General features: G+C 62.6%; 12 protein-coding genes across 12 annotated transcripts; 3 read left to right on the plus strand and 9 right to left on the minus strand.

Moving 5' to 3' along the window:
• Positions 1-249: 249 nt before the first annotated feature.
• On the minus strand, positions 250-3888 carry Q8F55_002725 (uncharacterized protein; the record flags this gene model as incomplete). Its single annotated transcript, XM_069351316.1, has 1 exon — positions 250-3888. The coding sequence occupies one exon, from the start codon at positions 3886-3888 to the stop codon at positions 250-252; it is 3639 nt and encodes a 1212-aa protein (XP_069211702.1).
• Positions 3889-5458: 1570 nt separating this feature from the next.
• Q8F55_002726 (uncharacterized protein) lies at positions 5459-5938 on the minus strand (the record flags this gene model as incomplete). The annotated part of the gene is made up of 1 exon (XM_069351317.1): positions 5459-5938. The coding sequence occupies one exon, from the start codon at positions 5936-5938 to the stop codon at positions 5459-5461; it is 480 nt and encodes a 159-aa protein (XP_069211703.1).
• Positions 5939-7053: 1115 nt separating this feature from the next.
• Q8F55_002727 (uncharacterized protein) lies at positions 7054-7623 on the minus strand (the record flags this gene model as incomplete). Its single annotated transcript, XM_069351318.1, has 3 exons — positions 7054-7064; positions 7179-7438; positions 7499-7623. The coding sequence occupies 3 exons, from the start codon at positions 7621-7623 to the stop codon at positions 7054-7056; spliced, it is 396 nt and encodes a 131-aa protein (XP_069211704.1).
• A 412-nt stretch (positions 7624-8035) lies between these two features.
• Positions 8036-8755, minus strand: Q8F55_002728 (uncharacterized protein; the record flags this gene model as incomplete). Its single annotated transcript, XM_069351319.1, has 2 exons — positions 8036-8585; positions 8628-8755. 2 exons carry the CDS (start codon positions 8753-8755, stop codon positions 8036-8038), a joined length of 678 nt encoding a protein of 225 aa, XP_069211705.1.
• A 167-nt stretch (positions 8756-8922) lies between these two features.
• Q8F55_002729 (uncharacterized protein) lies at positions 8923-9704 on the plus strand (the record flags this gene model as incomplete). The annotated part of the gene is made up of 2 exons (XM_069351320.1): positions 8923-9080; positions 9122-9704. The coding sequence occupies 2 exons, from the start codon at positions 8923-8925 to the stop codon at positions 9702-9704; spliced, it is 741 nt and encodes a 246-aa protein (XP_069211706.1).
• A 58-nt stretch (positions 9705-9762) lies between these two features.
• On the minus strand, positions 9763-10701 carry Q8F55_002730 (uncharacterized protein; the record flags this gene model as incomplete). Its single annotated transcript, XM_069351321.1, has 1 exon — positions 9763-10701. The coding sequence occupies one exon, from the start codon at positions 10699-10701 to the stop codon at positions 9763-9765; it is 939 nt and encodes a 312-aa protein (XP_069211707.1).
• Positions 10702-11564: 863 nt separating this feature from the next.
• Q8F55_002731 (uncharacterized protein) lies at positions 11565-12345 on the minus strand (the record flags this gene model as incomplete). Its single annotated transcript, XM_069351322.1, has 2 exons — positions 11565-12165; positions 12209-12345. The coding sequence occupies 2 exons, from the start codon at positions 12343-12345 to the stop codon at positions 11565-11567; spliced, it is 738 nt and encodes a 245-aa protein (XP_069211708.1).
• Positions 12346-14485: 2140 nt separating this feature from the next.
• Positions 14486-15338, minus strand: Q8F55_002732 (uncharacterized protein; the record flags this gene model as incomplete). Its single annotated transcript, XM_069351323.1, has 2 exons — positions 14486-15071; positions 15112-15338. The coding sequence occupies 2 exons, from the start codon at positions 15336-15338 to the stop codon at positions 14486-14488; spliced, it is 813 nt and encodes a 270-aa protein (XP_069211709.1).
• Positions 15339-15749: 411 nt separating this feature from the next.
• On the minus strand, positions 15750-16358 carry Q8F55_002733 (uncharacterized protein; the record flags this gene model as incomplete). Its single annotated transcript, XM_069351324.1, has 1 exon — positions 15750-16358. One exon carries the CDS (start codon positions 16356-16358, stop codon positions 15750-15752), a length of 609 nt encoding a protein of 202 aa, XP_069211710.1.
• Positions 16359-16674: 316 nt separating this feature from the next.
• Positions 16675-19532, minus strand: Q8F55_002734 (uncharacterized protein; the record flags this gene model as incomplete). Its single annotated transcript, XM_069351325.1, has 7 exons — positions 16675-17377; positions 17434-17887; positions 17922-18373; positions 18407-18748; positions 18799-19250; positions 19283-19444; positions 19491-19532. 7 exons carry the CDS (start codon positions 19530-19532, stop codon positions 16675-16677), a joined length of 2607 nt encoding a protein of 868 aa, XP_069211711.1.
• A 1801-nt stretch (positions 19533-21333) lies between these two features.
• Positions 21334-22189, plus strand: Q8F55_002735 (uncharacterized protein; the record flags this gene model as incomplete). Its single annotated transcript, XM_069351326.1, has 2 exons — positions 21334-21703; positions 21741-22189. The coding sequence occupies 2 exons, from the start codon at positions 21334-21336 to the stop codon at positions 22187-22189; spliced, it is 819 nt and encodes a 272-aa protein (XP_069211712.1).
• A 237-nt stretch (positions 22190-22426) lies between these two features.
• Positions 22427-23287, plus strand: Q8F55_002736 (uncharacterized protein; the record flags this gene model as incomplete). The annotated part of the gene is made up of 3 exons (XM_069351327.1): positions 22427-22590; positions 22650-23222; positions 23272-23287. 3 exons carry the CDS (start codon positions 22427-22429, stop codon positions 23285-23287), a joined length of 753 nt encoding a protein of 250 aa, XP_069211713.1.
• Positions 23288-23298: the final 11 nt, after the last annotated feature.

Here is a 23298-nt window from a genome sequence, read left to right on the forward strand (position 1 = left end):
CCTACCACCGGAAGAAGAACGCGACGCCAAGTCCGAGCACCGAGACTCCCCTCGCACGCGCCGTCGGCCACTCCAGCTGCGTGCGTCCGAGGCGTACAATGTACTTTGGTGTGCGTGCGTGAGGGTGCCCTTCCATACGCTCATAACAGATACACCCAATAACTGGCATCGATTCGATTCATCTCGCTCTTCTTCTGCTACATTACTACTACTGATTTCTGCTGACTCGACTCGGGATTAACTAAAAACTTAGAAGGCGCGCGAGCGCTCCTCAACAGGCGTGACGACGACGTTGGCGCCGGTCTTGTTGGCGTCGTTGGCGCGGTTGGTGTAGCCACCGGGCATGCGCGTCTGGTCGCCGTGGTGAGCCTCGGCCTGGGCGAAGAGGTTGGGGTTCTGGGCGCTGTTGTTGGCAGGCATGTCGATGTTGCCGGGGCCGCGGTTGCGCACAGTACCGTCGTCGGTGGCGGTCGTGCGCGTCGTCGCCGTGGTGCCATTGTTCGGGTCGTTGCGGTTGATCGCGTAGGCGTTGTCGCCAGCGTTGGCGCCGTTGCGGTTGATCGCCTCGTTGGCGGCGCTCGTGTCGACCTTGGGGTCGAGCGCGTTCTTCACCTTGGCCATGGCCTCGGCGCCGACACCGGTACCGAACAGGCCGGTGCTGGTGTGGGGGATCTTGGTCTTGGCGTCGCCCGAGTCGCGGCGGTCCTTGGTGGCGCCGGTCGTGGTGGCACCGGTCGTGGTGGCACCGGTGACGCCAGTCGTGCCGGTGTGAGCCGACTCGTGAGGGCCGCGGGGGTCGCGCGGGTGGATCGGGTCGCCGGGGCCGTCGCCGCGGCGGGTCGACGAGTCGACCTTGGTACGGCCAGTGGTCGAGTCGACGTCCGAGTCCATCTTGTTCTTGATGTCCGCGGCGGCAGACGCGCCGACGCCGGTACCGGCGATACCGGTGCTCGTGTGGGGGCCGGCGGTGCGGTCACCGGTGTGGACGTTGGAGCCCCTGTGGGGGGCGGGGGCGGCGCCGCTGGTGTGAACGCCCGAGCCCATGGCGTGCGTGCGCGTCGGGCTGCCGGCCAGGGCCGTGGTCGACGCGTTGTGCGTCGAGTCGTTCTCGAGCCTGTTCCTGTCGCTGGAGGCGAGCGTGCCGCCGGCGAGCGCGCCAGCGCCAGCACCGAGCGCGGCATTGCGGCCCGTGGTCGAGCGCTCGCCGGGCGCGATGCCGGCGCTGTGGTGCCCGCGGTCGGTGGGCATCGCGGCGTCGTGCTGAGCCGCGTTCGCGCCAGACATGCCGGACATGATCGGGCCGCTGGTGTGGTCGGCGCGCGCGCCCGTCGAGAGAGGCGCAGCGCTGCGGTCTACCTCGCGGCCGTTCTGGCCAGCAGGGGTGGCGAGAGCGCCAACGCCGCCGGTGAGGTGGGCGTCGCGGCCAGTGTGGTGGTTGTCACCAACGCGGCCGTGGCCGAGGCTCGAGTCGGTGGTACGCCCCGTCTTGGCGTCGACGTTCGAGTCCATCTTGTTCTTGATGTCGGCGGCCATGCCAGCACCGATACCGGTACCGGCCAACCCGGTGCTGGTGTGCGGGCCGGCGGTGCGCTGACCGCCACGCTCGTTCTTGTCCTGGAGACCCGAGCCGGTCAGGCCGGAGCCGGTGTGGCCGACGCCAGCGTTCGGGTTGGAGCGCAGCGCCGACTGGCGGTCGGGGTGGCCCATACCCGAGGCAACGGGGTCGTTGCTGTTCTTGTTGTGGAGGTGCATGGCCCCCGCGCCGACGGCAGCGCCGGCACCAGCACCGAGCGCGGCGTTGCGGCCGGTGTGGCTGCCGTCGCGCTCGTCGAGGCGCGTCGCCTCGAGCTTGTTGCCGAGGGAGCGAACGTCCTGGCTGTCGCCGGCGTGGCGGCGGTCAGCGGCAACGGCGCCAGCGCCGAGGGTCGCGGCCGTGGCCGGGTCGGCGCGGCTGCCGTCGAGCGACGAGCGCCCGTGGACACCGGTGTTGCCGGCGGCCTGGTCGGCGACGCGGGAGAGGGTGCTGCCCTCCTGGAGCTTGGCACCGGTGATGGGGTCGCGGCCCATCTCGGCAGAGAGGGGCGCGTCGCCCTTCTCGAGCATGCGGCGCGAGGCCGCATCGTTGACGCCGGAGGTGCCGCTCGTAGGGCTGCGGGGAACGTGGCCGTGCGTGCGGGGCGGCGAGCCGGCAAAGCCGGAGCGCGAGTTGACGTTGGGGTCGGTCGCGTTCTTCATGTCCGCAGCGGTGCCGGCGCCGAGCCCGGTACCAGCGAGGCCGGTCGAGGTGTGCGGGCCAGCAGTGTGGTTGCCGGCCTCGAGGTTACGGTTCTGGCTGTGGTGCACGGCGCCCGCGCCGAGACCGGCTGCGCCGCCCGCGACCGCAGCGTCACGCCCGTAGTTGTGCTGGCTGTGGCCGGTGGTGGAGCTGGTGGTGGAGGTGTTGCGGCCCGTCGTCGTGTCGACGTTCGAGTCCAGCTTGTTCTTGATGTCGGCCATGGCGCCCGCGCCGACGCCGGTACCAAGGAGGCCGGTGGAGGTGTGGGGGCCAACAGTGTTTTTGCCGCCCTGGATGTTGCTGTCCGTGGGGCTGTGGGTGTTGCCGCCGCCGCCGATGCCGCCCGTGGGACCGGTGGTACCTGTGTTGTAGCGACCGGTCGACGAGTCCACGTTCGAGTCCTTCATGTTCTTGACGTCGGCAGCGGTGCCTGCACCGAAGCCAGTACCGCCGAGGCCGGTGGAGGTGTGGGGACCGGCAGTGTGGTTGCCGCCCTCAACGTGGCGGGCCGAGACGCCGTGGGTGTTGCCGTGGTGGCCGCCGAGGCCGCCGGTGGTACCAGTGTTGTAGCGACCGGTCGACGAGTCTACGTTCGAGTCCGTCATGTTCTTGAAGTCGGCAGCGGTGCCCGCACCGAAGCCGGTACCACCGAGGCCGGTGGAGGTGTGGGGTCCGGCAGTGTGGTTGCCGCCCTCAACGTGGCGGGCCGAGACGCCGTGGGTGTTGCTGTGGTGGCCGTGGTGGCCGCCGAGGCCGCCCGTGGCACTGGTCGCACCGGTGTTGTAGCGACCGGTCGACGAGTCTACGTTCGAGTCCGTCATGTTCTTGACGTCGGCAGCGGTGCCCGCACCGAAGCCAGTACCGCCGAGGCCGGTGGAGGTGTGGGGACCAGCAGTGTGGTTGCCGCCCTCAACGTTGCGGTTGTGGTGGTGCATCGCGCCGGCGCCGGCACCGAGGCCAGCCGCGCCGCCGACGACGGCCGCGTCGCGCCCGTGGTTGTGCTGGTTGCCGCTGTGGCCAAGACCGCCAGTGGCGCCGGTGTTGTAGCGGCCCGTCGACGAGTCGACGTTCGAGTCCATCTTGTTCTTAATGTCGGCGGCGGTGCCGGCGCCAAGGCCGGTGCCTGCGAGGCCGGTGCTAGTGTGGGGGCCGGCGGTGTGGTTGCCAGCCTCGACGTTACGGTTCATGGTGTTGGTGCCCATCGTGTTGTGGCCGACGGTGTTGTGGCCGACACCAGTGTGGCCCATCGTGTTGTGGCCGACGGTGTTGTGGCCCATGGTGTTGGAGCCCATCGAGCTGTGGCCCACACCAGTGTGGCCAGTGCCGCGCGTGTTCACGTTGGGGTCCATAGTGTTCTTGGCGCCAGCAATGGCACCAGCACCGACACCGGTGCCTGCAACGCCGGTGCTCGTGTGGCCGACGTTGGCGTTGGGGTTGGAGCGCAGGTCCGACTGGCGATCAGCGTGGCCCATGCCGGAGCGGGTGGGGTCGTTGGTGTTGTCGCTGCTGTCCTTGAAGGGGTTGAGGAAGTTCTTGACGGTCGAGGCGGTGCTCGTGTCCTTGCCCTGGCTGTCGATCTTGTCGAGCGTGTTGCGCATGGCCCCAACGCCCATGTTGGAGTCGACCTCCCTGTGGGCGGCGATCTGCGGGTCGTCGCGGCGGTCGGTGTTCACTGGCCGGATCAGATGGGCTGGTGGCGCTTTACTCACTCGTTCGATTGCTACCGAGTGACGGCCGGGTTGTTAAACTAGATTAAAAGTTGTACTAGGCTTGAGAGGTAGTACCGGAGAAGCTGGGGATCGTGAGAAGCTCACAGCCCAGTATTTATCGCCGCTCTCATTTGCCCCACAAACTCGGCGGCCTCCAGTGCCTCAAGTGCTCCAAGCTGGCCACGACTAGGCCGTCATGGCACCTTGCAGCCAGTGGCGAGGGGGTCGGTGCCGTGCCACCGCCGAACACAATCCACACAGCCACTCATCGTCATAGCAAGGCCCACTCTGCGTCATGATGTCGCCGTCCCTTTAGTTGGAGCGCCGACGACCTTGACGACCCGACCTCCGCTGGGTGTGCCCCCCTCCAGCGCCAGCGCCAGCGTGCGCACACGCTGCTGCGTGCGCAGCAGCGTGTGCGACGATCTCGCCCTGGTCAGTGTCGGGAGGCGGCCTGGTGCGGCCTGGTGCGGACCTAGAGAGCGTGCCGAGCGTGCCTCTTGCATCATCCCGAAGGCCGCACAGGATGATGGTGGTGCGGGGGTCCATGACGCGGTCGGGATGTGGGGCCTAAAATCAAAATCGGTGGTGCGGTGTTCCGGCGACTGTAGGCTCCGGTGAGGATTGTGCGTGCCAGCCCCGCTGCGCGCTGGCGGGTGGTCAGAAGCTGTAGCGATGAGCATGACCACGACTCGCTCGGCGTCGTCTTGGCGTCGCCGACTGGGCAAGATCCGTCAGATGCGTCAGAGCACAGCCAGCTGTCCTCGTGCCTCCGGCCAGCACTCACGCACTCACGCACTCACGCTCGTGCCGCCCACTGTGCTTGGGCATGTGAGACGGCAGGAGCATGAAGCTGTTTCGGCCCATGATGTCAGTGTGGGACACGAAGTGGTGTTTATGACGATGGCGAAATCTAAGTCGCCGAGACGGTCAATGACGCTCTGACGTCATGCCGGCAACCTTGGGTCGGCCGAGGTCGTTCTCGTCTCGGATGCAGAGTGCATGCACCAACGTCCACTTGGCCTCGTTGCGTGCGTGCGAGCTGGGCTGAGCTCGGCAGCTGTTTCATGGACGGCAGGAACATGATGATGGGCAGGCTGCGGCCGAAGGCGCCGAGACAGCGCCACTTCCCTGTGATCCACTTCCCTGGGTCAGCCTCGCCGAGATCGGCGGAGCAGGCGTGAGGTGCGTGAGGCTAGCAACTGCCATGTGGGCCTGCATGGGTGTGTTGGTACTACACAAGCGGACTGGGTGCTGGCCAACCTGCACGGCGTCAGCGATGTCCCAAACGTACACACACTCTTCTTTCAACCTCTTCTGCTTGCACATCAACTCCCGGAGGAGGCCCTCTCATCTCTGCTTGACGATCATCCATGTGCCATTCCGTCGAGCCCAGCTAGCAGCGCAAGCGTGGGGCGGTGGCATGTGGCAGTGCCTGCACAGCGTCAGTTTTGTCGACTACGGTTCACGCACATTAGTCGTCCAACTTCGCCAACTCTATGAGATCTTTGAAGAGCACGATCCACGTCTCCTTATCGTTTTTGGCATTGGCCCAGGAGCGAGACAGCGCCCAGATGTATGTCGGTGGAATGAGGCTGTGGATCTTCAAGGGCATGTTGCACGGCGCGAGCATCATAGCCCCGAACCGGAAGTCCTCCATCGGATCTCCGGTATCATGAACCTTGTCGCCCTCTCGTGGCCACAGATAGTTGGAGCGGATGGCCCTAAGGCAGAAGTCGACATCGTCGGTAACGGAACCTAGAACGAGCCCCTGCAGGCTGTAGTCTTCTTCCAAATCCTCGTCGCCAGAGGTGAGGTACAGTGGGGTACCCGAAATGCCGACTACACCCCCGCCTCCACCTCCACCGGCGCGACCCGACGGCGCGCCGTCGAACGCCTCGAGCGTCGCTTTGACCACCAGAATGCAGCTTTTAAGGCCTTTGACGCGTCGCATCTTGTTCCCCATCGCCATGGCTCCCTACTCACCTTCCAAGCGTGGAGTTATCGCCTCTGCAGCCCGCCACACCTCCATCAGGAAGGCAGCAGCGCTCTACAACTGCTCCACCTCAACTGTGCAGCGCTGCCTGCGCCGCCTCGACGCAGGAGAGTCGCAAGCAACCCCCCCACCGCCCGGCAGACCCTCCCGCTTCACCCCGCTGGTCCTGCGCCGCATTCGCCGCGAGATTTGGATGCACCAGTGGCTCTCCATCCGACGCATGGCCGCCCACCTCACTGCCAACTGCCACATTCCCATCTCCCCCTCCTCCCTTCGCCGCTGCATGCGCCAACTCGGCCTCATTCGCGCCGTGTCGCGTCGCAAGCCCTACATGCCGGTCACAGCTATCAAGAAGCGCTACAAGTACGCCACCATGCATAGCCATATCGACTGGCGGCGCGTCATCTTCTGCGATGAGGCCTTCATCCTCATGGACCGCCACTCCCGTACCTATGTCTCCCGCCCAACCGGCGCTGCGTACGAAATGAGGTACCTCACACCTTCATTTGCAAGTGGGCGACGCGGCCTGATGGTTTGGGCCGCCATCTACCACGATGGGCGGTCTGAACTGGTCAGGTTTGACACCACCACCTCAAGTGGCACAAGGGGTGGAATCACTGCCGCCATCTACAATGAGCAAATCATCCAAGGACCGCTCATTGAGCACTGGCGCAAGCTCAAGAACCGTTGGCGAGGCTATGGTGCAGACAACTACGTCATCGAGGACAACGCCGCTGTCCATATCAGCAAGAATGCGCGCCCCAAAGGCAAGGCCCTTGGCATCAAGTACCTCCCACACCCCCCCTCCTCCCCCGACCTCAATCCGATTGAGAACGTCTGGGCCATGCTCAAGAAGCGTCTAGACATGCTCCCCACTCGTCCTACGAACATCGACGAGCTGTTTGAGGCTGCCCAGGCCGAATGGCAGAAGATACCGCCCGAATTCATCAACAATGCCATCCTGTCCATGGGGGACCGGATTTTTCAAGTTTACAAGAATCGCGGTACACCCACCAAATATTGACGGATCGCCATGCAAAGGGCACCGTTCGAACCAGCTCATATAGCGCTATCTAACGGTGGTCTATATGCATGCATAGGATGAAAACTGACGGAGTTGGTTTTTTGTCAACGCCGCCGTGAGAATCGGCTAGCTCGGCAAACGCCACAAGTGTGGTCGCCACTTTTGGTAGCCCACTGTAGTTGTAGTGGAAGGTGGACTTGAACATCTTCAGCGTAGCGTCGCACTGGTACTTGTGGAGGAATGTCACGAGGTGGCTGATACGCTCGCATACAGGGATGAGATCGCCGTGTAGCCACAGTGGATCGATTTCGGCACGCGTGATGAACCAGAAGAAGGCGGAAAGAGTTGACGCCGTCTCGAAGGTGGTATCCGTCAAGTGAACCGTCTTGTCAGCAGAGCCGCCACCGACGTCGCTAGCATCGCCGAAGACGGGGCTGCAAGGGGTCAGCTGGCAGCCACAGGACCCAGGCTCATCTCATCAGTTCGCCACTCACCTAGCCGAGAAGAGCGATTGAGACGGAACGAGGAAGCGCACATTGTCCGAGCTGATGACAGTGAAGTCGCCCCGGGTCCACCAGCGGTCGTCGGTGATGATCTCGGTATCGTCGTCTTTGGGCATGATGTTTGACGCTTGGATGTCGACAATGATGATGAGTGAAGAGGTGAAAGGAAGACTTTGTGAGAACAGTTGTCGTAGTTTTGGCACAAGACAATCCAGAGGTCCGTGCACGGCGCCCTGTCAGCTTGTCGCCACGGGCTGCGCGGCGCCCTCGCGCCCTCATGTCCTGCCCTCCTGCACCGATACTGCTGATATGCACCACCTCCAAACTGTTGCCAGGAGATTTGTGCCAGAAAGTGCTCGCGCCAAGTGCGACGTTGAAAGAACGAAACGATCACATCAAGACAGCTTGTACCTGCGGAACAAGAGCCTCGAGCTCTCAGACGGGAAGAAGTCATATGCCGTACCTTACCTGCCACTTGGTGGTGTCAGACATGTCGCCTTGGTATACACTCTAACCACGACACTCACTCTACCCCCTCCTCGCATGATGCACCAGACTTCTGAAGAGCTCTCGAAACTTGCCCATATCGTTGTCGGCATTCTGCCACGCGCTGGACAGGGCCCACAGGTACGTCGGCGGAATGAGGTTGTGGACTTTGAGAGGCATGTTAAAGGGTACGAGCATCATAATCTTCTGATGCGGGACATCGGTCGGCGGCTCCCAACTGTTTGTGTACATGGCTTCGATGCAAAAGTGAAGGTCGTCGGCGACGCTGCCGAGAACCAGCCCCTCCAAGCTGAAGTCCGAGTCTGCAGAGTGCAGGTAATTGTAGTGGAATGCGAGCTTGAACGTCTCGAGCATGGCGTCACACTCGTACTTCCTGAGGAAGGTCACGACGTCGGTGATGTGCTGGCTCAGCTCTGCATACTCCCCCTCCTCCCAGGAGGGGAGCCGGGCCGTCGTGATGAGCTGGCAGAATGTGCGCAGCGTCGATGCCGTTTCGAATGAGCTATCCGTAAAGTAGACGATCTTGTCGTTGGATACACTCGCGCCACCGCCAGCATCTCGGAAGACGGGCCTGAAAGGCAGTGATCAGTAGCTGGACGAACGGCGCCCTCACATGGCCGCGAGGATGAAGAAGGAGGGCACGCGAAAGCGCACATTGTCAGCACTGATCAGAGTAAAGTCGCTGCTGGTCCACTCGGTGTCGTCGGTGATGATCTCGGTGTCGCCGATGTCGAGAGCCATGTTGCCTGGTGTGGACGTGACGAGGTTGACGCGAGACGTGAGATTGAGGACGACAACGAAATGTGCGACGAAATGAGCGGTGCGTCACTTTTCCGGGGCTCCGATCCCTTCTCCGCTCAAAGTCGTGCGATTCCCAACCCTCGACTTGTTGATCCACATCCTCCACCATGGGCGACACGAACGACTTGTCCCTCAAGCCTCTGAGCCTCGACACTGACCCAGAGCACCTCTCAGACGACCCCAAGTGGACGAGCGGCGACTTCACCCTCGTCAGCGCAGACGGCGTGCGCTTTCGCGTGCAGTCGTGCTTCATTCTCGCGGCGAGGTGGGTGGCACGCCCCATACCGCCGCCTGATGCGCCCTCAGCGCCGTGTTCCGCAACGCCGGGGATCTGAGCGGGGGGTCTGAAAAGGTAGTGCGCTTCTCCGACAGCCGGTGCGAAACGGCCTCGACACTGCGCGACTTCCTCGCGCTCGCTACCACCGCGCAGCTCGAGCCCCAGTGGCCAACGTACGGCCTGGTGGAGCTGTGCGAGCACATCTCCGCCGTGGTCGACTTCATGCGCAAGTACGAGTGCGACGGTGTGCTGCGCAGCCTCCTCCTCGCGTTCCACTACGACCTGCTCCTCGATGGCGGGCGCGACTATGCGCTCGAGGCGCTCGTGCTCGGCGCTGTCGCGGACGACGTCGACTACTGCAAGAAGGCGATCCGCGCAAGCAGGTGGAAGGAGGGGTCTGCGGTCAACGACGCGAAGACCGACCCCCTGACTGAGAGCCGCCGCGGGTGCTTCCCGCTCGTGCCGAGCAACATGCCGCTCCAGGTCTACGAGCTGCTCCCGACGGGGTACGCCTGGGCGCTGAGCCGGTCCTGGGCGGTGGCTAGGGAAAACACTTTGGCGTGGCCGCATCATTTCGGCTCCATGGTCGACATCTCCAAGTCGGGCCGTTAGGCGCGAGACATATGCAATGGACGCGGGTAGCAAGGCACTTCTGACATTCCTACGGCTTCTACGTCGACGACTGCTTGTTGAGCGGGATGAGCTGCTTGGAGTACTCGTACGTCGGGACCGATAGCGTGTTGTCACCCACGCGCTTCCAGTCGCGGTCGATGGCGTAGCTGAACACGCCGCCCTTCTTCCCGCCCTTCGGGTTCCAGCGCGCGTAGTCCGCGGCCCTGCTCGACGAGAAGGGCTGCGGCGAGTCGCCCCAGGAGAACCCGTTCTCCTCGTAGAACGAGAAGCCGATGGCGAACTGGCACGACGAGTAGTACGGCGCGTACCCGTCCCACGTGTTCTGCAGCGACGCCGTGCTGCGGCCGTACGCCTGGATCTGGATGTAGCTGACGTACGGGGCGACCTTTGTCGCGAGCGCGTGCACGTCCTGGTTCGTGTCGTAGATGAGCAGCGTGCCCGGCTTTCCCCTCGGGCCGAGGTATTTGGCCAGCGCGGTGAAGATGCTAGCGGTGTGCGTCACCTGCGAAGCCGACAAGCTCTGCTCCATGTCGACGTCGAGCCCGTCCAACCCGTGGGCCGTGACGAACTCCGCGACGAGCTGCTGCGCGATCGCGTCGTAGTTGCCGTCCGCCGGGACAGGAGTCGCAAGCAGCTTGTCGATGGGGATCGTGCGCACGAGCTTGGTCCCCTTTGCGTGCAGGGCCGGCATGTGCGTGTCCCGCAGGGCCGTGTAGAACGCCGGCGCCTCGGTGCCCTGCGGGAAGACGAAGGCGACGTCCACGCCCGAGGGCAGGTCGCTCATCCGCGTCGGCGGGTTGGACGCGTCGGCCGCAATGTCGCGCCAGGAGCGGAAGTAGCCGCCGTAGTACGGCCCGCCGGGGCACGACGCCTGCGGGCCGACGGCGCGCCTGGCGATGGCGGGCTCGGTCGCGGGCGCGGCTGAGACGCTGGCGAGGGCCGCGACGACGGGGAGGAGCTTGGCGAGGGAGACCATGGCTGTGGGTGGGGGAGACTCAGCTGCTCACGGCTCCTTATGTACTGAGGCCGAGCGGCGCCGCGTCGTCCGATGGGGCTCGGGGCGCTCGCCGCTCACAGCGCCGCCGATAGAGTTGGGGCCAGCTAGCGCCGAGGACCATGTGGACGACGTGGTGGTGTCCAAAGTTGAACGCGCATCCTGCTGGCTGGATCGCGATTAGTTCTGGTAGCACCGGTCGACTGTCGGCCGGGGGCAAAGTGTGTGTTGCGGCATGTTGCTAGGCCAGGGTGTCAGGACCCAACCTAAATGCAAGTCAGTCAGTTCGAGCTCCATTGCCAGCCTTCCCGCGCCTTCGGCGCCGTTGGGTGGCACCTCGTGCTTCGGCCATGACGCACAGGGCTGGGGCTCATCGGGGCCAAGCGGCTATTGTTGGGGCTCGGCGAGGTTGACCATGGGCGTATCTTGGTGTCAGCGCGGGCCGGGGAGCCAATCGGGTACTTCTCTGCGACTCGGTGTAGATGGAGGCGAACATCGATAGACTATCCGTATGAGGTGCACTATTAGAACACACCAGGGCATCAGTGATCACCTCGTGCGGGAGTCCTCTCATGCCAGGTATCTCGTCATCCGCGTGGGGAGCGAGGTGGGTGCTCTCGACCTCCACTCTGCTGACTCTGCTTGACCACCGGGGCCCCACCAACGACCTCCACTTTTCATGTCCACCCTCTGGACGCCATCTTTGCATGACGCAGCTGGCCTCAACGGATCGTGTGTACACTGCGTATTTGTCTTGATAGGAAGGGGACATCCTCTGCTCAGGTGAGCGATCACCTCATGCAAGTACCCAGCCACTCACATACTTGGCGGTACTGCACGTACCCTCAGCCGCTGGCCTTGGCCAAGGCGAGGACCTTGCGGAACTCGTCAGGCCAGGTGGCCTTCTTTCCAAGCCACGACCGCGATAACGCCCAGTGGTACTCGACTGGGAGGAGCTGAACGACTTTGAAGGCCATGTTGCAGGGGAGGAGCTCTAAAGAGCCGCGTCTCTTGCAAATGATCGGATCGACATCCGTGTTGTCGGCCACGACGTCACGCGTCCAATCTGAAGTCGACATTGCTTTGATGCAGAAATCGACGTCATCAAGATTGGCGCCCAGGACCATGCCCTCCATCGAAAATCCTCCCTCCTTCAAGTAGTCGTTGTCAAAACCGAGCTTGAGGATATGGAGCACCATGTCGCACTCGTATTTCTTGAGGAACAAGGCCAGGCTGGCGAGGCGCTGGCATAACATCGCCTCATACCGGTGCTCTCCGATTGCGTCGTCCCCGCCGGCCATTTCTTTCCAGTCAATCGGGATCTTCCCAGTGCTAGCGAGGTAAAGGAAATCGGCAACGGTGCAGGCCTCCTCAAAGGTCTTGTCCGTGAAGTGGAGCGTCTTAGCTGCCCCGTTGCTCACGTCCGCGGCATCACGGAACACAGGGCTGAGGAGAGGTAAACCTGGTGTGTCAGAGGGAAATGGCCCACCTGGCGGCGAAGAGGTAGTACGACGGAACGCAAAAGCGAACATTATCGGTGCTGATGAGAGTAAAGTCGCCGCTCGTCCACTTGTCGTGGTCGGTGATAGCCCCATCGGTGTCGAGGTGGCGGGGGCTACTGGTCATGGTGTGTGAGTGCCTGTGGTTCGGGGCGTGTTGGAGTGGGCGAGCAGGGAGTGAAGAGAGGTTGGTGTGAAGAGGAGAGAGCAAGATGATGAATGTAGGTGAATGAAAGTGGGACGAATGGCCCCTGCGAGGGTGAAATCGAAGGAGTGTGTCGGGGGTGGGAGGGGTTGACTCGGCGTTTTGTCTTGACTGCTGGGCGCGCAACGGCCCGTGCGCACAGGTGCGGCGAGCCGGCGTTGTCGTCGCCGCGTTCGTCAGCAAAGACGAGACGGATTGTGCGAAGTCGGTTCAGACGAACGGTCAACTCAGCAGAGGCGTATGTATCCAATATCAAGCGAGTAGCGAGGGGCTGACTGATTCTTCCGGTGCATGTTGCGCACAAGCCGCGCCGGCGCCGCTTCTCAACGTCTCAACCCTCCCGCGGCGCGTCTGATTTCCTTCCTTCCATTTCTCCACGTGGTTTCTGCTCCCGTCCCCGCTCGTCCATCGCCAACCGTGCAACCGTCTTCCTCGACGCTGCCGGCTTAAGACTCGCGTTTGTACATATTCCTGCACCACCCGTCCCAGTCACCGCCGCCGCCGCCGCCCCCGTCACCGAGCCAGTCACCGTCACCGACGGGCATCCTCCTCCCACGCCTCTGCTCCCCCCTACTGCACCGGCGCGGTGGGTGCAACTCCGCAGCGACCTTCCCTCCCTTCTTCCTTTGGTTTCGAGTCTGTCGACCTGGCCTCCAGCGTGTGCGCTCAGTGGGTGTTGGTTCCACTCGCTGTTTGCCGCTCGTTACACAAGATACCTAAACATATCTTGGCAGACTCGGCCCTACTGGTTTACGGCGGCAACCCATGAACGCTGTTGGTCGTCTCGATGCGCCGACGAAACTTCTCCAAGGAGCGATGGGCCGACAACGCCCAGGGTAGTGGGTGGGGGTGAGGCGATGGGTGGTGAGCGTGAGAGCCCAGGCAAGATTCCTCCACCCGTGGCTTCGGGGTAGCTATTGGGCACAAACGGCGTGTCTTCGATGCGCCATTCAACGCGCAGGCGAGCGTGGCCACGGTCCCGTGGCTACAGTAGGCGGGCGTGGCCACGGTCTCGTGGCTACCGGCGCACGGCTATGTACCTTCGCGTGGCTACCTTCGCGTGGCTACCTTCGCGTGGCTACCTTCGCGTGGCTACCTTCGCGTGGCTACCTTCGCGTGGCTACCAGCGCGTGGCTACCGTGGCCACGAGATCGTGGCCACGCCGGTATGGAGCATGGCCGCAGGCGAGCCGGGCGGAGGTGTCGTGGTTCCCACAGGCGAGCATGCTCACGGTCTAGTGATTGCTGGAGTGGCTGTGGTCGGGGACTCGTGGCTACCCGAGCGTGGCTACGGTCTTGTGGCCACCGCAAGCGAGCATGACCACAGTCTGGTGGCTGCTTGAGCGTGACCACGGTCTTGGAGGCGAGCATGGCCACGGTCTAGGTCGCGTGGCTACCGCCGGTAACCGTGGCCACGGCTTCGGAGGCGAGCGTGGCCACGGTCCCGTGGCTACCTCAGGAGAGCGTGGCCACGGCCTGGTGGCTACCAGAGGCGAGCGTAGACACGATCTCGGGGCCGCAGGCGAGCGTGGTCACGGTCTCGGGGTCACCGCACGCGGGCGTGGGGTGGTCACGCCAGTATGGAGCGTGGCCACAGGTGAGCGTGGCCACGATGTCGTGGTTACCGCAGGTGAGTGTGGCAACCTCTGTATGTCCAAGCGCGGCGAGCGCGCATGGCACCAGATACAAGCAAGCGCGCGTGGACACCAGAAACAGATGAGGCCGTGTGGCGACGAGACAGGTGAGCCTGTGGCCACCAGAGACAGTCGGGTGTGAGTGGCCACCAGAGACAGGACAACTTGAGCGCTCGCGACCACGCCGCCTGGCGCACACTGGATGGGGACGCCAGCTTGAAGATACTGGCGCCGTGACCACGATGGCTCGTATCGCGTTCACGCCCCCAATGGCAACACCGGCTTGAACCTACCCCACATCTGGTCGAGCCAGCTCGTTGGGCACTTAACCCATCAGGCCAGTAACGAGAGGTTGACTGATTCTTCCAGTGCATGGTTCGTATCAGCTACCTAAATATACCTATCTTGACCAACTCAGCCCTACTGGCATTAAGCCGTGGGGCCATCAGCGCTGTTGGCCGCCTCGATGCGCCGGCGGAACCTGTCCGCCCACTTCACCAAGGAACGATTGGCCGACAACGCCCAGAGGTAGTCGGCGGGGATGAGGCGATGGATACTGAGCGGGAGATTGCCAGGCGAGAGGCTTCCACCCGTGGCTTCGGGGTACTTGCTGGCCCCAAACGACTTGTTCTCGATGCCCCATTCAACGTGCGACTTGATGACTTCGGCGCACATCTTCACGTCGCGGGCCACGGCGGCCAAGACAAAAGCCGGCACAGGCCGCCGCTGCTGATCGAGGAACCGGGATTTAACCAGCTTGAAGAGATCCTCATGTTCTACTCTGAAGCGGTGCTTGGCGAGGAAAGGGACAAGAGGTAAGAGACGGAGACAGAGAGAGTCGTCCTCGATCACGTCCCAGTCATCCGGTACCCGAACGAGGGGCTTGCAGTAGATCGTGAGGAAGTCGCGGACCGTCACCGCGCCCTCAAAGGCGTCGGTGAGCTGAACGCACACGTCGCGCTCCACCATATCGCCTCCGACGGTATGAAACACGCCGTTGGCATCCTGAAATACACTGGCGGTGTCAGTGGGACCCGTTGTAGCTCAAGGCTCACCTGCTGGCGAGAAACTTGGACTTTGGGACGCGGAACCGAACACGGTCGGAGCTGATGAGGATGATCTGGCCGGTGGTCCAGTAGTCGTCGTTGGTGATGGGGCGGGAGTCGGTACTGATGTCGCCAGAGTCGTCGGTGATGGTGAGGGACTCGAGACTGATGTCGCCGTCACCCGAGGAGTCGGTGTTAGAGAGAGACTGGATACTGATGTCGCCTGTGTCGGACATGTTGGTTGAGTCGTGGTCCTTGGGTGCTTGGGTGAAGAGCAGGCATGGTGATGCAGGCGAGCTCTGATATAGATGTCGGAGCGGGAGGTGCGAGACGAGGACAATAAGGCTTGGGGAGGATCGCCGAAGGGGCAGGTCGAGTGCCACACTCGGGGGTGGTGTGTCTAATGTGTTTTACTTCGTTAATCGGCTCATGGGCAGTCGCATTGTCACACATGACACAGTGCCAGAGGTGACAGGGGGTGAGTGAACAGCCGCTCGAGGGGATTGAAGGGGAACAACAGTCTCATATCTATGCAACAACCCTCTCCACACTTCGACCAGATTCAAACACCGGACTCTACTTCTCTTCGGATCGCCTCATCCCCTAGGGTACGCACACGCACACGTTCGGTGTCTCCCTTCAGGCGCTCACCGGAACCGCACCAGCCATGCAAGCAGGAGAGCGGCCAACCCCAAGAGGTAGGCGGGCACAACCCTGCGAGCACTGGGAGCCAGATTGCCGAGCGGCAAGATTCCACCACCCGGGACGGACCAAGGGGCCGGGTCACCGCCGTCGACCATCACGGGGCCCAAAACGGCAGCGGGCCCAGGGCGCGACTTGCGCGCGAGGGTGATGAGGTGGTCGAGCGCGCCGCTGAAGTGGTACTCGTCGAGGAAGGCCCCGAGGTCGAGTAGGCGGTGGGAGAGCTCGTCGTCCGCCATCGAGTGCCACGCGTGCGGCAGGTCTCCCGAGTCCATAACCTCGAGGAACTCGCAGATGGTTGCTGTACCCTCGAATGCGTCGGTGAACTTGATGCAGAGGCTGTCGGTGTCGCTTCCGCTCGCCATGTGCCTAAACACGTCGCTGAGCGTTTGTGAGCCCCGTGGGAGGAGGTCGGGGCCGGAGAGGTAGAACGCCGGGCGGTGGAAGCGCGCCCCGTCTGAGGAGATGAGGGTGAGGCGGGCTTGCGTCCAGCGGGGTAGAGTGAGGGGCTGGGCGTTGAGGGGTTGTGTACCGCTAATGTCGTCGTTGGGCATACTGTAGTGGGGTTGTGTGATCTGCCATGGGCCACTGTTTGAGGTATCAGTAGTGATGCTGCTCGCAGAGGTCTGACATGGCTGGAGGAAGGTAGAGCCTAGGGGCATCACCGCCGCTATCATGTGTCGTGATGGAGCAAGCCGCAAACACGACGTTTAGTCCACGGTGCTCTAGGTGATGGGTATGAATGATGAAAGCCCCTCGTTGAGGAAGCAGCAGAGCAGCAAACACTCTCTCATCACAACCATCGCTACAATTCAACTCGGTTCAGATACACTAGACTCGCCGCCACTCGCCGCCACACCACCTCCTCGCCTAATGGAAGTTGCCCGGATCGGGGCCAAAGTAGCCCTTGGACCCGATCTTGTACCGCGCGCAGTCTGCGTTGGTCCAGTTGCCGATGCAGCCGGGGGTTCCGCCTCCGTTGCCCCACCAGGCGGGGAACTCGACGCCGGGGAACACGAGCGCGAAGAAGACGAGGAACGCGTTGATCGAGATGGCCGTGCCGAGCGCCGCGAGCGTGACGTAGTTGTATCGGCTCCAGAACTCGAGGTAGCGCTTCTTGAGGAAGTTCCACGAGAAGAGGTTGATGAACAGGCCGGGGACATATGAGCCCCACGAGCCGCCCGACACCCAGCTGAACGAGAGGATGAGGAGCAGCGGGTGGCTCGACTGGAGGATCGTGTTGCGCGGGAAGCGCTTCTTGAGGAAGAACATGAGCGCGGGGAACAGCACGCCGAGCGGCAGCCCGATCATGAGCCACGAGAAGCGGCCGTTCTTGCCGAACAGGCGTGGCGCGCCCAGCGTGCCCCAGAAGATGAAGGTCGAGTAGTCGGCCTGGCCGCCGGGGCAGATGAGGCGGAACGGCGCCTCGGGCGTGCACACGTTCGGGATGGCCATGAGCCAGTTCCACTGCGCGACCGTGATGAACGTCCCGAGGAGGCCGCCCCACATCTGGACCCAGAACATGTGGCGGGGGTTGATTTTTACGTAATGTGAGAGTTTGAGGTCGTTGGCGCTGGGGGGGTCAGTAAGACGGCCTTCTTTCGCGAGCTGCAACGCAGAGATGCTTACTAGATCAAAGCATGGTACACAGGCTCCGCCCCAAACATGCGGAAGAACATGACGGTCATGGTGTCGCCGCCGGCGATGCCGCCGCCGATCATCTCGGAGATGAGGTTGAGGGAGGGCTCGAGACCGGAGACGGAGGTGACGATGCCGACGGGGATGATGAAGATGATGGTGATGATGGGCGCGATCATGACGACGGCGGGGGAGACGGGGCTGTAGACGCCGAGGCAGATGAACGAGACGACCATGGACAGGAGGAGGACGATGACGAACCACCACTCGGGGACCTCGGGGTAGGCCTGCATGAGGCGGTAGTGGATGTCGTCTCCGGCGTTGACCGTGTCCTCCTCTGCCTTCCTGCCGCGGATGCGCGACCACCAGTTCTTGAAGTCGGCCTTGACGCCCTTGTAGCCGAGTTTGAGCTCGTGGCGGTTGTAGAGGAGGGTATGGGTGAGGGCTGGGGTTAGTGGCACTCCGAGTGTGGCACTCACTCGCTGTGGTGTAGCCGAATTGACCGGTAAACGCGACGATGCGCCCGGCGCTCATGTACGGCTCCGAGTATTCTTGGTACTTCTTCTCGTCGAGACGGCCCACCGCGTCGACAATGTTGCGCACGACGTAGCGCTTGGCCTTGTTGTCAAACGTGTTGGGCGAGTTGATCTGGAGGTAGCCACAGTTGAGCACGTTGCGGCACCAGAGCACAATGGCGAGGAGCATGCCGACGGTAAGGCCGGCCAAGAAGTTGTAGTGGACAAACATGGGGAAGTAGCCGCCGGGCATGGCGAGGTAGTTGTAGTCGAGTGTCGGGAGCGGGTTGAAGCCAAAGCCCACGCCGTAGTTGGACGACGTGATGGCGACGAGGTTGCCGCTCGTGGGCTTGATCCACGCGATCCAGTCAAAGATGGTCAGGTTCGGGAAGATATACCCGGGGAAGAAGTAGTAGCTGGCGTCAGGACTGCCGAGCGGGTAGGCTTACACAAAGTAGATGCCAAAGACGACCCAGAAGCACTTGTACATGCTTGCGCGCCACACCGTCTTCCACGGGCCGCGGACGGGGGTGGTCGAGCCGGCGTGGTCGTGCAGCGCGTTGTTGAGCGCGATTGTGCTGAGCGATGCCGGCCAGACGCAGTACGACGGGTAGACGAGGAAGCGGCGCGTGATGCCTGCGAACCCAAAGCCGATCATGTTGGTGCCGAGCGCGCCGAGGAACTGGTAGCCTGCGGCTCGGGCGTACTCCATGCCGAACCACTGGGGCATGGCCTGCGCGAGGATGAGGTGCTGGGTCGGGGGGAAGGCCATGCCGAGGCCTGACATGATGCTGGGTGTGTCAGGGGGAGCTTTACCCCGAGCAGCTCGGGCCGCGCTTACACAATCAACAGATGCTCCTTCTTGTTGAAAGGCCCGGGGTTGAGCTCGAGCCCGAACAGCTTCCAGTTGGGCAGCTTGGCCATGCCGACACCGAGGGGGTACGCGACCAGCTGGACGACGTTGGAGCTGATCGAGATGGCGGGGTAGCGCATCACGAACACGGCGTTGATGACACAGCCGATGGCCGAGAGAATCGTGCCGATGAGCCACACGCGGATGGTCAGACTCGGGATGCTTGGGTCGTCCGTGTCGGCCGCGACGGCGCGCACCTCGGGGTACGCGCTCGACGTGCTGGTCAGCAGCGCAAAGATGCGCATCTCGTAGATGAGCGTGTGGTACGTGTCGGGGTTGGCAATGACGTTGGGGTCGGAGATGAACATCTTGATGCGTTCGAGCGTCTCGGGGTCGTAGCGCGGGTCGTGCTGGTGCACCGTGTATACTTCCTCGAGGATCTGCCGTCAGCGTGGAAGTAGCCCCGACGCACAGTCTTGGCCTGCTCGGCAGTGCACTCGGGCAGCTTGGACTCGAGGTGCGTCAGCTCCTCGGCCGTGAGCTGGATGTGGCCCGAGGCCAGGAGGCCGTCGTGGTCGAGGTCGCCCTTCTCAATCTTCTCATCGTGGTCGTGGTCCGGGTCCGCGACCGGCTCCTGGGGTGTGTGAGCGCTGCCGCGACCATCCCTCGCCCTCACTCACCACGTGCTCGACAATGTCCTTCTCGTTCTCGATCTTGGACATGGCGGGGGGTGTGGGGGTCCAGCCTCGTCCGACCTCCTGGCTATATGCCTCGTCGGCAGTGGACACGCGCCGCCGATAACCTATCACCCGCGCAACTAGCCCCACCGAGCCCCACAGTTGCTGCGCACCGTGCATCCGATGTTCCCCGCCTCAGCTTGCATGTGACTGGCTGCGTGTTGGTCAGACCGTGTCAGAGTGGTGAGATGTGCCTGCATTGCGGCGAGCTCGCCGTGTCGAAACGCGCTAGTGCTAGTGGGATAGGCTCGACACGGCCGTGGACGCGGAGACGGGAAAGCGAGCAATTGGCCTGTTGTGCGTGCTAGTAAAGTCAGTGTTTGTGGATGTGCCCCGCGTGCCACCGCGTGATGCCACTCGGCAGGCACGAGTGGGCGGCAGTGGCCGAGCTGCTGCTGAGCAGCCGCCCGCAGATAACAATAGCACATGTCTCCACACCCCGAGATTGGAAAACCTGGCCTAAATGGCCGCTGGTGCCCGCGGGGTTCGGCGAGCACGGCGCCCGTGTGGCTCGGCGCGGGGCTGGCCAATGGGCGGGTGGGTATATAGCGCCCTGCTTGGCGGTTGCATGCTGGTGTGCGCTGCTGACAGGTGGACGGTTGGATGACATGCTGCGCGTCGTTGTCAACATCGTGGCCTCTAATAATTGCACGAAGTCTTTTCAGTAAATGCACGAAGTATCTTACGTAACAAAACCAGCTGTACAGGCCAGAGGACGGGGATGGGGCATCCTCCAGCATGCTCAAGCACACTGTCGTGCTCGCGGGGGAGGGAGGGGGCATGCTGACGTCGGGGGACACGTTTGGGACCTGTAGAGGGGTCATTGTGCAGGCTGGAGGGCTGCAGCTGCAGCTTGGGTTGGGGGAGGATCCAAAAGTCGCCACGAAGTTGATTCATAATCCTCGGGTTCTAATCAAGGCAGTGTCATTATGATTTGGTCTAATGACTTCGTGCATCAATCGAAAAGACTTCGTGCAATTATTAGAGGCCCAACATCGTGTCGAGATGTGCGGATGCTTCCGAGGCGGCAGCCGCCATCCGCACCCGGAGCCCAATCTCGGCACCCCACCGGCATGGCGCCGCGCTGGATGCTGCCGCGTGCACATGTACACACCCGTGACATTGGAATTCATTGTCCCCGGGTGGGCGTAGAAGCGCCTTGTGCCTTCCCGAACACGACGACCCTTGCCCCACGCCGGCGGCGAGGACGCCGCAGTAAGTCGCCCCAAGCGACTTCGGCACTTTCCGACCACCGCCAGCGCTCAAGATATCCCACTCAGAGTTGATCACATGAGCGCTCGTCGTGTCATGTGTCCGCTTCGCCAAGCATTGTAGCTCAAAGTCATTGTGGAGCTCTTCGCTTGCATTCTTGTTCTGCCGCCTTGCGTTCTTGTTCTGCCGACTCGGCACGTCCATCACGGCCGTGCGCAGGTCCGGTGACGCCTCGCCGTACCTCAATCCGCAGAGTCGCCGAACTCGCCGCGCGTCGCGGAGAAGTTCGTATCTCGCAAACTGGGCTGCGCTGATATGGTATCGTGGACATGCCTACTAAAGTGCGGGGTAGTCTGGGTAGTGTGAGCTGGCAAACAGATAGCGACGGCGAGAAGGCGCGCAGTGTGGTGGTGCGGCCGAGTTGCCGCCTAACTCACTATGGTGACTGACCAGCAGTCTATGACGTAACCGGTGTTGACAACATTCCGACCATCCGTTCCCAAGAGAGCTCATCAGTGACATTCAAACGCCGGATCGCACTCACCGTCGCACACATCGTACACCCACCTTCAGCATGTCAACGACCACACCTGCACCGGCGCCGCCGCCGTGGAGCTGCCGCGCGACAGTGTACACCATCCCGCTGTGGACGACTGCGGGCGTGGCGGCCTCGCCAGAGTTCCAAGCCGCGGCGTACGCCCCGCTCGAGGCCGCGGCGCCGTTCGCGTCCAGCGCGCTCAGCACGCCCATCGGCGGCCTCAGCATGGTCCAGCTGATCCGGTACTCGTCTTCCCCGGTCGGGACGTACGATGAAATGCTCCTCATACCGGGCAAGTTCCGGTACGAGGTCGATGGCAAGGACGGCAAGCGCGAGAGCAAGGATGCGCTGCGCGTCACACGCATCTACGTCAGTCAGCGTGATACGTGCTACAACGGGCGCAAGAGTGAGCCGTGCAAGCTTGGACCGCACTCACCACGCAGACTGGAACATCCCCAAGCACCTCGCGCGGTTCGAGTGGACCGACAAGCCCGACAGCACGACGATCAAGGTCTTCCCGCTACACAGCGACTCAACTGAACCGTACTTCCAAGCGACGTTCAGCGCGTGGCCGTACCTCCCCGGCGTGCCCATCTCCACCCGCGTGGCCGGCTACCTCGTCGACATGACGCTCGTGCAGCCGCCTGTGCCGTCGGGCGCGGGCGAGTCGGGCGACGCGGCGGCTCTTGCGGGCACCGACACGTGGTGCAAGGTTACGCCGTACATCTACAGCCCGCGCGCGCGCCTCGGCTGGGTCGACCTCCAGCAGGCGGGTGGGAGTCCGTTTGCGCCGTTCGCTTCCAGTCGGTGGCTCGTGGGCGCCAAGCTCGAGGACGCGGTTATCGAGTTTGGGGAGGGTGCGACGTGGTCAACGCCGGCGTCGTCCCAGTAGGCTGGCAGGAGTGAATCCTCGTGGGTTGTAAGAAGGAAACAAGGTGATTGTGCCATTTGGGTTGCGTGTGTGCGTTTCAAGTGGGTGGCGCGCGGCGCACACTGACGCAAATGCTGATGTATCCACTCACCCACCCATTTCGCCGGCCTTCCTTTTCCCCATTCCACCTCATCACTCGTCACACATCCGTCATCTTTCCTCTTGAGTGGGATTATCCCAACTCCCGTCCCACGCATCATGAACAACAAGCGCAAGCGCGAAGGCGCAACTGCAGCAGACCCACCCCCCGACGACACCACTCCGCCCACCGACGACACGACATGGAGCGCTGGCGACTTCACGCTCATCAGTTCCAACAATGTCCGCTTTCGCGTTGACTCGTGCTTCATCTTCGCTGCCAGGTAAGCTGGAACGCCAGTACTTGCATCACCCGAAGGCGCGCAGGACTGAGACGCCACAGTGCCGCGTTCAGTGACGCCCGGGGCTTGAGCGGGGACGCGAACAAGACTGTCACATTCACCGACACGGGCTTCGAGACTAAGGAGACCCTGGGCGACTTCTTCTCACTCGTCACCTTGGGGAAGCTTCCTCCAGAGTTCTTTGTCGACGGCAACAAGTATTCTGATGCCTGCGAACGGGTCGCCCGCCCCGTCACCTTCCTTCAGAAGTATGGATGTGGTGCGATCATTGAAGTTCTCAAAGCAGTCATTCATTCTGAGATCCTCGTGTGGCGCCCCAATAGGGTTACTCCTCGAGACGGTCTCCCCGGCCTTGTCTTGGGCGCCATGACGGATGATGTCGACTTTTGTGTCCTCGCCATGCAAGCTGGATGCCAGGTTGACGATCTAGTAACCTGCCCTATCGACTTTTGTCGCCCTGATTCTTACGACCTCGTGCCAATCAACATGCCTCTCCGGGTGGCCCGTCTCATCCCGACCGATTACCTTTGGGCCCTGTCCTACTCGTGGCCTGGAAAGGTGGAGGGTTGGAGGAATAAGTTCGTCGCTCTCATGAAGGAGGTTAAGGAGAGCAAGTGAGTGTGCAAGGAGGTTCACAATGTCTGCTGGTTGCTCACACATCAGTTCCAAGCGCACATGAAGCCCGAGCTC

Source organism: Vanrija albida (assembly GCF_041260175.1).
Source record: "Vanrija albida strain AlHP1 chromosome Unknown contig_2, whole genome shotgun sequence".
NCBI classification, from domain to species: Eukaryota; Fungi; Basidiomycota; class Tremellomycetes; order Trichosporonales; family Trichosporonaceae; genus Vanrija; species Vanrija albida.